The 13,071-nt window shown below is 35.1% G+C and overlaps 2 protein-coding genes across 2 annotated transcripts; both read left to right on the forward strand.

Annotated features, from left to right (window-relative positions):
- Nucleotides 1-840: 840 nt before the first annotated feature.
- On the forward strand, nt 841-1,803 carry LOC115633551. Its single transcript, XM_030531008.1, has 2 exons — nt 841-969; nt 1,447-1,803. Exon 2 carries the CDS (start codon nt 1,501-1,503, stop codon nt 1,801-1,803), a length of 303 nt encoding a protein of 100 aa, XP_030386868.1. The 5' UTR covers nt 841-969; nt 1,447-1,500.
- A 6,147-nt stretch (nt 1,804-7,950) lies between these two features.
- Nucleotides 7,951-8,913, forward strand: LOC115633550. Its single transcript, XM_030531007.1, has 2 exons — nt 7,951-8,079; nt 8,557-8,913. Exon 2 carries the CDS (start codon nt 8,611-8,613, stop codon nt 8,911-8,913), a length of 303 nt encoding a protein of 100 aa, XP_030386867.1. The 5' UTR covers nt 7,951-8,079; nt 8,557-8,610.
- Nucleotides 8,914-13,071: the final 4,158 nt, after the last annotated feature.

The following is a 13,071-nucleotide window of genomic DNA, read 5'->3' on the forward strand; positions in this document are numbered from 1 at the left end:
TTAGTAAAATACCAAATTGGTACTTGTAAAGTTTTATATTAATACTTTATTTATTTATTTATGTTTCAGTGCCATATAACGTTGACACTGAAGAAGGGCAACAGGTTTGGCGAAGTTTTGCTTCAGAGAGATGGATGCAGGTTCCAGGTGCCAATGGGAGAGGCGTCGGCTGCAGTCACGACCTATGGCAGAAAAGATGGCAGCATGGATTTCTTTGCTCCGCTATGGATACTCCATGTGTGGTGTCGGGTCCAGAGAGCAAGGCTCCATCAACAGGACCGCATCAGGTGGCCCAAGAGTTTCCCAAGCGTGACGAAGGCAAGTAGGGTTAAGATTTTAATTTATTAGTTGATTTATATTGTTAATTGTATGGAGTGCGAGAAGTTATTATTATTTGAATTAGCGTAATATTGTATGATAAATTGGAATTTGATGAATATGTGTATTTATTAGAGTAGTTAAATGTTTATATAGTGTAAAATGTAATTTAATGAAGCTATTATTTCTGAGTATTAATTTGTGAATTTATGAATTATTTTATTGTGATATGACGTGTGTATGTAATAAGGCTATTATATTTAGATATTAATTTGTGAATTTATGAATTATTTTATTGTGATTTTATTGTGATGTGACGTGAGTATGTTAAAGGACTTCTTATGTAGTTTGTTTACCATTTATATGTAGTTTTATGATAATATTTTATTTAATTTTTCCAGATCCATATAATGATGGGTCCGGACACTGAGGAGATGTAGCATACAAAACGTGAGCAAAGCCAGAAAGTTGCCGAGATGGACCTCGAAGAAGAGACGAGAAGACCGGTACTCCGGGCAGAGGCTCCAGATGAGACGATGTTTGGGTTGTGGACGAGACGGAGATTTGGCAAGGAGAAGATGGCGGCATATTTTCTTTGCTCCGTTATGGATACTCCAGGTGTGGTGTCGGGTCCAGAGAGCAAGGCTCCATCAACAGGACCGCATCAGGTGGCCCAAGAATTTCCCAAGCGTGATGAAAGCAAGGAGGGTTAAGATTTTAATTTATTAGTTGATTTGTATTGTTAATTTGTATGGAATGCGAGAAGTTATTATTTTTTGAATTAGCGTAATATTGTATGATAAATTGGAATTTGATAAATATGTGTATTTATTAGAGTAGTTAAATGTTTATATAGTGTAAAATGTAATTTAATGAAGCTATTATTTCTGAATATTAATTTGTGAATTTATGAGTTATTTTATTATGATGTGACGTGGGTATGAATGAAGCTATTATATTTAAATATTAATTTGTGAATTTATGAGTTATTTTATTGTGATTTTATTGTGATGTGACGTGGGTATGTAATGAAGCTATTATATTTAAGTATTAATTTGTGAATTTATGAGTTATTTTATTGTGATGTGACGTGGGTATGTTAAAAGACTGCTTATGTGGTTTGTTTACCATTTATATGAAGTTTTATGTTAATATCTTATTTAATTTTTCCAGCTCCATATAATGATGGTTCCGGACACTGAGGATATGCAGCATACAAAGCATGAGCAAAGCCAGAAAGTTGCCGAGATGGACCTCGAAGAAGAGACGAGAAGACCAGTACTCCGGGCAGAGGCTCCAGATGAGACGATGTTTGGGTTGTGGACGAGACGGAGATTTGGCAAGGAGAAGATGGCGGCATATTTTCTTTGCTCCGTTATGGATACTCCAGGTGTGGTGTCGGGTGCAGAGAGCAAGGCTCCATCAACAGGACCGCATCAGGTGGCCCAAGAATTTCCCAAGCGTGATGAAAGCAAGGAGGGTTAAGATTTTAATTTATTAGTTGATTTGTATTGTTAATTTGTATGGAATGCGAAAAGTTATTATTGTTTGAATTAGCGTAATGTTGTATGATGAATTGGAATTTGATGAATATATGTATTTATTAGAGTAGTTAAATGTTTATGTAGTTTATGTAGATGTAATTTAATGAAGCTATTATATTTGAGTATTAATTTATGAATTTATGATATATTTTATTGTGATGTGACGTGGATATGTAATGAAGCTATTAATTTGTGAATTTATGAGTTATTTTATTGTGATTTTATTGTGATGTGACGTGGATATGTTAAAGGAATGCTTATGTAGTTTGTTTACAGTTTATATGAAGCTTTATGATTATATTTTATTTAATTTTTCCAGCTCTATATAGTGATGGTTCCGGACACTGAGGAGATGCAGCATATAAAGCATAAGCAAGGCCGGAAAGTTGCCGAGATGGACCTCGAAGAAGAGACGAGAAGACCAGTACTCCGGGCAGAGGCTCCAGATGAGACGATGTTTGGGTTGTGGACGAGACGGAGATTTGGCAAGGAGAAGATGGCGGCATATTTTCTTTGCTCCGTTATGGATACTCCAGGTGTGGTGTCGGGTCCAGAGAGCAAGGCTCCATCAACAGGACCGCATCAGGTGGCCCAAGAATTTCCCAAGCATGATGAAAGCAAGGAGGGTTAAGATTTTAATTTATTAGTTGATTTGTATTGTTAATTTGTATGGAATGCGAAAAGTTATTATTGTTTGAATTAGCGTAATGTTGTATGATGAATTGGAATTTGATGAATATATGTATTTATTAGAGTAGTTAAATGTTTATGTAGTTTATGTAGATGTAATTTAATGAAGCTATTATATTTGAGTATTAATTTATGAATTTATGATATATTTTATTGTGATGTGACGTGGATATGTAATGAAGCTATTAATTTGTGAATTTATGAGTTATTTTATTGTGATTTTATTGTGATGTGACGTGGATATGTTAAAGGAATGCTTATGTAGTTTGTTTACAGTTTATATGAAGCTTTATGATTATATTTTATTTAATTTTTCCAGCTCCATATAATGATGGTTCCGGACACTGAGGAGATGCAGCATGAGCAAAGCCAGAAAGTTGCCGAGATGGACCTCGAAGAAGAGACGGGGAAACCAGAACTCCAGGCAGAGGCTCCGAGTGAGACGATGTTTGGCTTGTAGGCGAGGCGGAGATTTGACGAGAGTTTTTTTTATATATATATTTATTTAATTATTTGTTATTATTTGAATTAGTGAGTTATTGATTGTATTGTTAATTTGAGTGGAATGCGAAAAGTTATTATTATTTGAATTAGCGTAAATATTGTATGATAAATTGGGATTTGATAAATATATGTATTTATTAGAGTAGTTAAATTTTTATATAGTGTAAAATGTAATTTAATGAAGCTATTATTTCTGAGTATTAATTTGTGAATTTATGAATTATTTTATTGTGATGTGACGTAGGTATGTAATGAAGCTATTATATATTAAATATTAATTTGATAATTTATGAGTTATTGTGATTATATTGTGAAGTGACGTGGGTATGTAATGAAGCTATTTTATTTAAGTATTAATTTGTGAATTTATGAGTTGTTTTATTGTGATGTGACGTGGGTATGTTAAAGGACTGCTTTTGTAGTTTGTTTACCATTTATATGAAGTTTTATGATATATTTTTTTTAATTTTTCCAGCTCTATATAGTGATGGTTCCGGACACTGAGGAGATGCAGCATATAAAGCATAAGCAAGGCCGGAAAGTTGCCGAGATGGACCTCGAAGAAGAGACGAGAAAACCAGAACTCCGGGCAGAGGCTCCAGATGAGACGATGTTTGGGTTGTAGACGAGGCGGAGATTTGACAAGAAAAGATGGCAGCATATTTTCTTTGCTCCGTTATGGATACTCCAGGTGTGGTGTCGGGTGCAGAGAGCAAGGCTCCATCAACAGGACCGCATCAGGTGGCCCAAGAATTTCCCAAGCGTGATGAAAGCAAGGAGGGTTAAGATTTTAATTATTAGTTGATTTGTACTGTTAATTTGTATGGAATGCGAAAAGTTATTATTGTTTGAATTAGTGTAATGTTGTATGAAATTTGATGAATATGTGTATTTGTTGAAGTAGTTAAATTATGGAATGTGGATGTAGTTTAATAATATGTTTTGATGAGGCTGCTGTATTAGAATGATAATTTGTGAGTTTATTAATTATTTATTTTGATGTGACGTGAATATGTTTGAACTGTTGATATGTGTGTAAATTAAAAAATTGTGTAATGTAATTTATGAAATAACAAATTGTTACTTATAAAGTTTGATATAGATAATTTATTTATTTATGTTTCAGCGCCATACAACGTTGGCTTCAGACACTGAAGAAGGAACAGCATAGAGGACGTGAGCAGGGCAATAAAGTTTCCAAGATGAACCTCGAAGTAGAGACGAGCAAACCAGAGCTCCAGGTAGAAGCTCCAGATAAGACGATGTTTGGCTTGTAGGCATGGCGGAGATTTTGAAGAGCTTAAGTATTTGTTATTGTTTGAATTAAGTGTATTTTAAGGTAGTTGTTATATACTGTAACTTAATAATTTATTTGTTGTAGGTTATAGTTAGTTATAGGCATGATTATTTAAATTTGTACCGATTTTATGTATTTATATTTCGTTTGTTACTAGTTGTATAGTATATGGATGCACATTCCAAATGCCAAGAGAAAAAGCGTTGGCTGCAGGTTACGAATCTCCGGCAAAATAGCTGACAGCATGATTTTCTTTGTTCCTCCGCTGTGGATATCCAGAATGTGGTGACCAAATCTTATCCCACTTCAAACGCTCTAACGGAGATTTGTATTAATGCTGCATTTGTTTATTGTTTCAGCACGGCTGAATGTAAATTCCGGATACCAAGAAGTGAGGGAATATTGGGTGAGAGTACTTGAGTTGCAACCAGAAAATTTTCGAAATCAATTTCGATGCTTCATGCGATTCGCAGAATGGACAAGTAACCGGTTTCGTGGATCAATGCTCCGCCACAAAAGCAGCATCGAATGGCCCAGAATTTTCCAGGCATGATGTGGATAAGAAGAATTGCAGATTCTGGGTAAAATTTATTGTTTAATACTTTTACGTAGCGTTTGAGTAGTTAATTTTATTCAATGTGGAATTTGTGTAATTTTGTTATTGAGATAAGTATAATTATATTTGTTTACTTTAAAACGGCCTTAATAGGTACCGTCGTTCGCCTTTAGAGAAAAAATAGAATTATAGAAGAGGTAGAGAAGAAAATAAGTAGAAAGCCCGAAATGGTTTAACAGAAAGGAAAAAGAAAAAGTTAACTTCTGTATGGAACCGACCAAAGCGCGCTCCAAAAATCGCTGTATAGATACAGCAAAAGGAGCACAGGTCAGCCAGACCCATACACATCCGGGCAGGACGCGGAGGGACCCAGCATCCAACTGTATTTATAGGAGTGAAAAACTTCTATACACGGATCTAGGCCCCTTCCACGGGGAAAAACCACCCCCCTCCTCCCAAAACCCATCCGCGAAAAATTTTCGCAAAGTGGGTTCGGGTCAAGCCCGCCGTGCCCTTTTATTAATAGTTTAGTCTATATTTTGGCGCACTGGCCATAAAATTTGATTTACAATAACTTATGTTAAATACAAAAATTGGCCTTAAAGTTAGTGCATTTAGTGAGGAGGCAGCAGCGTAAATTAAACGATTTAATCCTTCCGTGGATGATTGAGTGGAGGGAAAGCGGAAAAAAGCGGAAGCATTGTGATGTAGGTGCCCCATCCCTCAAAGGAGCACCAAAGTAGTATAAAATACATAACTTATGTAATTACAAAAGACTTAATATTAGGGTCACAAAGTTTGCATAAATGAGAGAGAGTGTATAAATATGAACATTATGAGCGATTTTTGCATTTGTATAAAGAACAGTTTAACTATATGCGATTAAGAATTTACAAAATGTTAAATTAAGAGTTTATGTAAGAGTGAATTTAAATAAGAACTGTGTAAAAGCTTAAATTTTTACTTAAATTTTAGGATCGACGAGTAAGCAGAACCAGGATTAGAAGCGGAAACAGAAGCTCCAACGGTTGTAGTAGCCGATTATCGGGTGCCCGGCTCAACCAAGGACAGAGCCGCCTTGTGTGGGCCGAGGAATCCGAGCCGTGAGGCGTTAATTTGTATAGCGCCATGCGGATTAAATTCCGGATGCGATGGGAGAACGTGTAAGTTGCCGAAGCTAGAGTAATGGCCATAGCTGACCCAGGTGAGTTTAATTGCATGATGATGAGTAGGCAGAAAGGATGGTTGCATGGATTCCTTTTGCTCCGCTATGAATACTCCAAGTGTGGTGTCAGGTCCAGAGAGCAGGGCTCCATCAACGGGACCACGTCAGGTGGCGCAAGAATTTCCCAAGCGTGATGAAGGCAAGGAGGGTTGAGATTTTAATTTATTATTAAATTGTATGAGATGCGAAAAGTTATATTTATTTGAATTAGCATAATATTGTTTGATAAAATGGAGTTTGATGAATATATGTATTTGTTAGAGTAATGAAATATTTATGTAATGTGAAGTGTAATTTATGAAGTTATTTTATTTGAGTATTAATTTATGAGTTATTTTATTGTGATGTGACGTGGATATGTAATGAGGCTATTATAATTAAGTATTAATTTGTGAATTTATGAGTTATTTTATTATGATGTGACGTGGGTATGTTGAAAACTGCGTTATGTAGTTTTATGATAATGTTTTATTTAATTTTTTCAGCTCCATATAATGTTGGTTCCAGACACTGAGGAGATGCAGCAAAAGCAGAGCCAGAAAGTTGCCGAGATGAACCTCGAAGAGGAGACGGGAAAACCAGAACTCCAGGCAGAGGCTCCAGTTGAACGATGTTTGGCTTGTAGGTGAGGCGGAGATTTGCCGAAAGTTTTTATATATTTATTTATTAAAGTAAATTTGAATATTTGTTATTATTCTAATTTAGTGAATTAATTGATTTGTATTGTTAGTTTGAATGGAATGCGAAAAGTTATTATTATTTGAATTGGCGTAAATATTGTTTGATAAAATGGAATTTAAAGAATATGTATATTTGTTAAATGTTTATGAAGTGTAAATGTAGTTTAGTAATGTAATTTGATGAAGCTGCAGTTTAAGAATGATAATTTATGATTTTACGAATTATTTATTTTGATGTGACATGAATATGTTTAGACTGTTGATGTGTGTGTAAATTAAAAGTTTGTATATAGTAATTAGTAAAATACCAAATTGGTACTTGTAAAGTTTTATATTAATACTTTATTTATTTATTTATGTTTCAGTGCCATATAACGTTGACACTGAAGAAGGGCAACAGGTTTGGCGAAGTTTTGCTTCAGAGAGATGGATGCAGGTTCCAGGTGCCAATGGGAGAGGCGTCGGCTGCAGTCACGACCTATGGCAGAAAAGATGGCAGCATGGATTTCTTTGCTCCGCTATGGATACTCCATGTGTGGTGTCGGGTCCAGAGAGCAAGGCTCCATCAACAGGACCGCATCAGGTGGCCCAAGAGTTTCCCAAGCGTGACGAAGGCAAGTAGGGTTAAGATTTTAATTTATTAGTTGATTTATATTGTTAATTGTATGGAGTGCGAGAAGTTATTATTATTTGAATTAGCGTAATATTGTATGATAAATTGGAATTTGATGAATATGTGTATTTATTAGAGTAGTTAAATGTTTATATAGTGTAAAATGTAATTTAATGAAGCTATTATTTCTGAGTATTAATTTGTGAATTTATGAATTATTTTATTGTGATATGACGTGTGTATGTAATAAGGCTATTATATTTAGATATTAATTTGTGAATTTATGAATTATTTTATTGTGATTTTATTGTGATGTGACGTGAGTATGTTAAAGGACTTCTTATGTAGTTTGTTTACCATTTATATGTAGTTTTATGATAATATTTTATTTAATTTTTCCAGATCCATATAATGATGGGTCCGGACACTGAGGAGATGTAGCATACAAAACGTGAGCAAAGCCAGAAAGTTGCCGAGATGGACCTCGAAGAAGAGACGAGAAGACCGGTACTCCGGGCAGAGGCTCCAGATGAGACGATGTTTGGGTTGTGGACGAGACGGAGATTTGGCAAGGAGAAGATGGCGGCATATTTTCTTTGCTCCGTTATGGATACTCCAGGTGTGGTGTCGGGTCCAGAGAGCAAGGCTCCATCAACAGGACCGCATCAGGTGGCCCAAGAATTTCCCAAGCGTGATGAAAGCAAGGAGGGTTAAGATTTTAATTTATTAGTTGATTTGTATTGTTAATTTGTATGGAATGCGAGAAGTTATTATTTTTTGAATTAGCGTAATATTGTATGATAAATTGGAATTTGATAAATATGTGTATTTATTAGAGTAGTTAAATGTTTATATAGTGTAAAATGTAATTTAATGAAGCTATTATTTCTGAATATTAATTTGTGAATTTATGAGTTATTTTATTATGATGTGACGTGGGTATGAATGAAGCTATTATATTTAAATATTAATTTGTGAATTTATGAGTTATTTTATTGTGATTTTATTGTGATGTGACGTGGGTATGTAATGAAGCTATTATATTTAAGTATTAATTTGTGAATTTATGAGTTATTTTATTGTGATGTGACGTGGGTATGTTAAAAGACTGCTTATGTGGTTTGTTTACCATTTATATGAAGTTTTATGTTAATATCTTATTTAATTTTTCCAGCTCCATATAATGATGGTTCCGGACACTGAGGATATGCAGCATACAAAGCATGAGCAAAGCCAGAAAGTTGCCGAGATGGACCTCGAAGAAGAGACGAGAAGACCAGTACTCCGGGCAGAGGCTCCAGATGAGACGATGTTTGGGTTGTGGACGAGACGGAGATTTGGCAAGGAGAAGATGGCGGCATATTTTCTTTGCTCCGTTATGGATACTCCAGGTGTGGTGTCGGGTGCAGAGAGCAAGGCTCCATCAACAGGACCGCATCAGGTGGCCCAAGAATTTCCCAAGCGTGATGAAAGCAAGGAGGGTTAAGATTTTAATTTATTAGTTGATTTGTATTGTTAATTTGTATGGAATGCGAAAAGTTATTATTGTTTGAATTAGCGTAATGTTGTATGATGAATTGGAATTTGATGAATATATGTATTTATTAGAGTAGTTAAATGTTTATGTAGTTTATGTAGATGTAATTTAATGAAGCTATTATATTTGAGTATTAATTTATGAATTTATGATATATTTTATTGTGATGTGACGTGGATATGTAATGAAGCTATTAATTTGTGAATTTATGAGTTATTTTATTGTGATTTTATTGTGATGTGACGTGGATATGTTAAAGGAATGCTTATGTAGTTTGTTTACAGTTTATATGAAGCTTTATGATTATATTTTATTTAATTTTTCCAGCTCTATATAGTGATGGTTCCGGACACTGAGGAGATGCAGCATATAAAGCATAAGCAAGGCCGGAAAGTTGCCGAGATGGACCTCGAAGAAGAGACGAGAAGACCAGTACTCCGGGCAGAGGCTCCAGATGAGACGATGTTTGGGTTGTGGACGAGACGGAGATTTGGCAAGGAGAAGATGGCGGCATATTTTCTTTGCTCCGTTATGGATACTCCAGGTGTGGTGTCGGGTCCAGAGAGCAAGGCTCCATCAACAGGACCGCATCAGGTGGCCCAAGAATTTCCCAAGCGTGATGAAAGCAAGGAGGGTTAAGATTTTAATTATTAGTTGATTTGTACTGTTAATTTGTATGGAATGCGAAAAGTTATTATTGTTTGAATTAGTGTAATGTTGTATGATGAATTGGAATTTGATGAATATATGTATTTATTAGAGTAGTTAAATGTTTATGTAGTTTATGTAGATGTAATTTAATGAAGCTATTATATTTGAGTATTAATTTATGAATTTATGATATATTTTATTGTGATGTGACGTGGATATGTAATGAAGCTATTAATTTGTGAATTTATGAGTTATTTTATTGTGATTTTATTGTGATGTGACGTGGATATGTTAAAGGAATGCTTATGTAGTTTGTTTACAGTTTATATGAAGCTTTATGATTATATTTTATTTAATTTTTCCAGCTCTATATAGTGATGGTTCCGGACACTGAGGAGATGCAGCATATAAAGCATAAGCAAGGCCGGAAAGTTGCCGAGATGGACCTCGAAGAAGAGACGAGAAGACCAGTACTCCGGGCAGAGGCTCCAGATGAGACGATGTTTGGGTTGTGGACGAGACGGAGATTTGGCAAGGAGAAGATGGCGGCATATTTTCTTTGCTCCGTTATGGATACTCCAGGTGTGGTGTCGGGTCCAGAGAGCAAGGCTCCATCAACAGGACCGCATCAGGTGGCCCAAGAATTTCCCAAGCATGATGAAAGCAAGGAGGGTTAAGATTTTAATTTATTAGTTGATTTGTATTGTTAATTTGTATGGAATGCGAAAAGTTATTATTGTTTGAATTAGCGTAATGTTGTATGATGAATTGGAATTTGATGAATATATGTATTTATTAGAGTAGTTAAATGTTTATGTAGTTTATGTAGATGTAATTTAATGAAGCTATTATATTTGAGTATTAATTTATGAATTTATGATATATTTTATTGTGATGTGACGTGGATATGTAATGAAGCTATTAATTTGTGAATTTATGAGTTATTTTATTGTGATTTTATTGTGATGTGACGTGGATATGTTAAAGGAATGCTTATGTAGTTTGTTTACAGTTTATATGAAGCTTTATGATTATATTTTATTTAATTTTTCCAGCTCCATATAATGATGGTTCCGGACACTGAGGAGATGCAGCATGAGCAAAGCCAGAAAGTTGCCGAGATGGACCTCGAAGAAGAGACGGGGAAACCAGAACTCCAGGCAGAGGCTCCGAGTGAGACGATGTTTGGCTTGTAGGCGAGGCGGAGATTTGACGAGAGTTTTTTTTATATATATATTTATTTAATTATTTGTTATTATTTGAATTAGTGAGTTATTGATTGTATTGTTAATTTGAGTGGAATGCGAAAAGTTATTATTATTTGAATTAGCGTAAATATTGTATGATAAATTGGGATTTGATAAATATATGTATTTATTAGAGTAGTTAAATTTTTATATAGTGTAAAATGTAATTTAATGAAGCTATTATTTCTGAGTATTAATTTGTGAATTTATGAATTATTTTATTGTGATGTGACGTAGGTATGTAATGAAGCTATTATATATTAAATATTAATTTGATAATTTATGAGTTATTGTGATTATATTGTGAAGTGACGTGGGTATGTAATGAAGCTATTTTATTTAAGTATTAATTTGTGAATTTATGAGTTGTTTTATTGTGATGTGACGTGGGTATGTTAAAGGACTGCTTTTGTAGTTTGTTTACCATTTATATGAAGTTTTATGATATATTTTTTTTAATTTTTCCAGCTCTATATAGTGATGGTTCCGGACACTGAGGAGATGCAGCATATAAAGCATAAGCAAGGCCGGAAAGTTGCCGAGATGGACCTCGAAGAAGAGACGAGAAAACCAGAACTCCGGGCAGAGGCTCCAGATGAGACGATGTTTGGGTTGTAGACGAGGCGGAGATTTGACAAGAAAAGATGGCAGCATATTTTCTTTGCTCCGTTATGGATACTCCAGGTGTGGTGTCGGGTGCAGAGAGCAAGGCTCCATCAACAGGACCGCATCAGGTGGCCATTTATAAGAAGTTTTATGATATATTTTTTTAATTTTTCCAGCTCTATATAGTGATGGTTCCGGACACTGAGGAGATGCAGCATATAAAGCATAAGCAAGGCCGGAAAGTTGCCGAGATGGACCTCGAAGAAGAGACGAGAAAACCAGAACTCCGGGCAGAGGCTCCAGATGAGACGATGTTTGGGTTGTAGACGAGGCGGAGATTTGACAAGAAAAGATGGCAGCATATTTTCTTTGCTCCGTTATGGATACTCCAGGTGTGGTGTCGGGTGCAGAGAGCAAGGCTCCATCAACAGGACCGCATCAGGTGGCCCAAGAATTTCCCAAGCGTGATGAAAGCAAGGAGGGTTAAGATTTTAATTATTAGTTGATTTGTACTGTTAATTTGTATGGAATGCGAAAAGTTATTATTGTTTGAATTAGTGTAATGTTGTATGAAATTTGATGAATATGTGTATTTGTTGAAGTAGTTAAATTATGGAATGTGGATGTAGTTTAATAATATGTTTTGATGAGGCTGCTGTATTAGAATGATAATTTGTGAGTTTATTAATTATTTATTTTGATGTGACGTGAATATGTTTGAACTGTTGATATGTGTGTAAATTAAAAAATTGTGTAATGTAATTTATGAAATAACAAATTGTTACTTATAAAGTTTGATATAGATAATTTATTTATTTATGTTTCAGCGCCATACAACGTTGGCTTCAGACACTGAAGAAGGAACAGCATAGAGGACGTGAGCAGGGCAATAAAGTTTCCAAGATGAACCTCGAAGTAGAGACGAGCAAACCAGAGCTCCAGGTAGAAGCTCCAGATAAGACGATGTTTGGCTTGTAGGCATGGCGGAGATTTTGAAGAGCTTAAGTATTTGTTATTGTTTGAATTAAGTGTATTTTAAGGTAGTTGTTATATACTGTAACTTAATAATTTATTTGTTGTAGGTTATAGTTAGTTATAGGCATGATTATTTAAATTTGTACCGATTTTATGTATTTATATTTCGTTTGTTACTAGTTGTATAGTATATGGATGCACATTCCAAATGCCAAGAGAAAAAGCGTTGGCTGCAGGTTACGAATCTCCGGCAAAATAGCTGACAGCATGATTTTCTTTGTTCCTCCGCTGTGGATATCCAGAATGTGGTGACCAAATCTTATCCCACTTCAAACGCTCTAACGGAGATTTGTATTAATGCTGCATTTGTTTATTGTTTCAGCACGGCTGAATGTAAATTCCGGATACCAAGAAGTGAGGGAATATTGGGTGAGAGTACTTGAGTTGCAACCAGAAAATTTTCGAAATCAATTTCGATGCTTCATGCGATTCGCAGAATGGACAAGTAACCGGTTTCGTGGATCAATGCTCCGCCACAAAAGCAGCATCGAATGGCCCAGAATTTTCCAGGCATGATGTGGATAAGAAGAATTGCAGATTCTGGGTAAAATTTATTGTTTAATACTTT

The sequence above is a fragment of the Scaptodrosophila lebanonensis genome, unplaced genomic scaffold, assembly GCF_003285725.1.
Source record: "Scaptodrosophila lebanonensis strain 11010-0011.00,11010-0021.00 unplaced genomic scaffold, SlebRS2 tig00001437-arrow-arrow-pilon, whole genome shotgun sequence".
NCBI classification, from domain to species: Eukaryota; Metazoa; Arthropoda; class Insecta; order Diptera; family Drosophilidae; genus Scaptodrosophila; species Scaptodrosophila lebanonensis.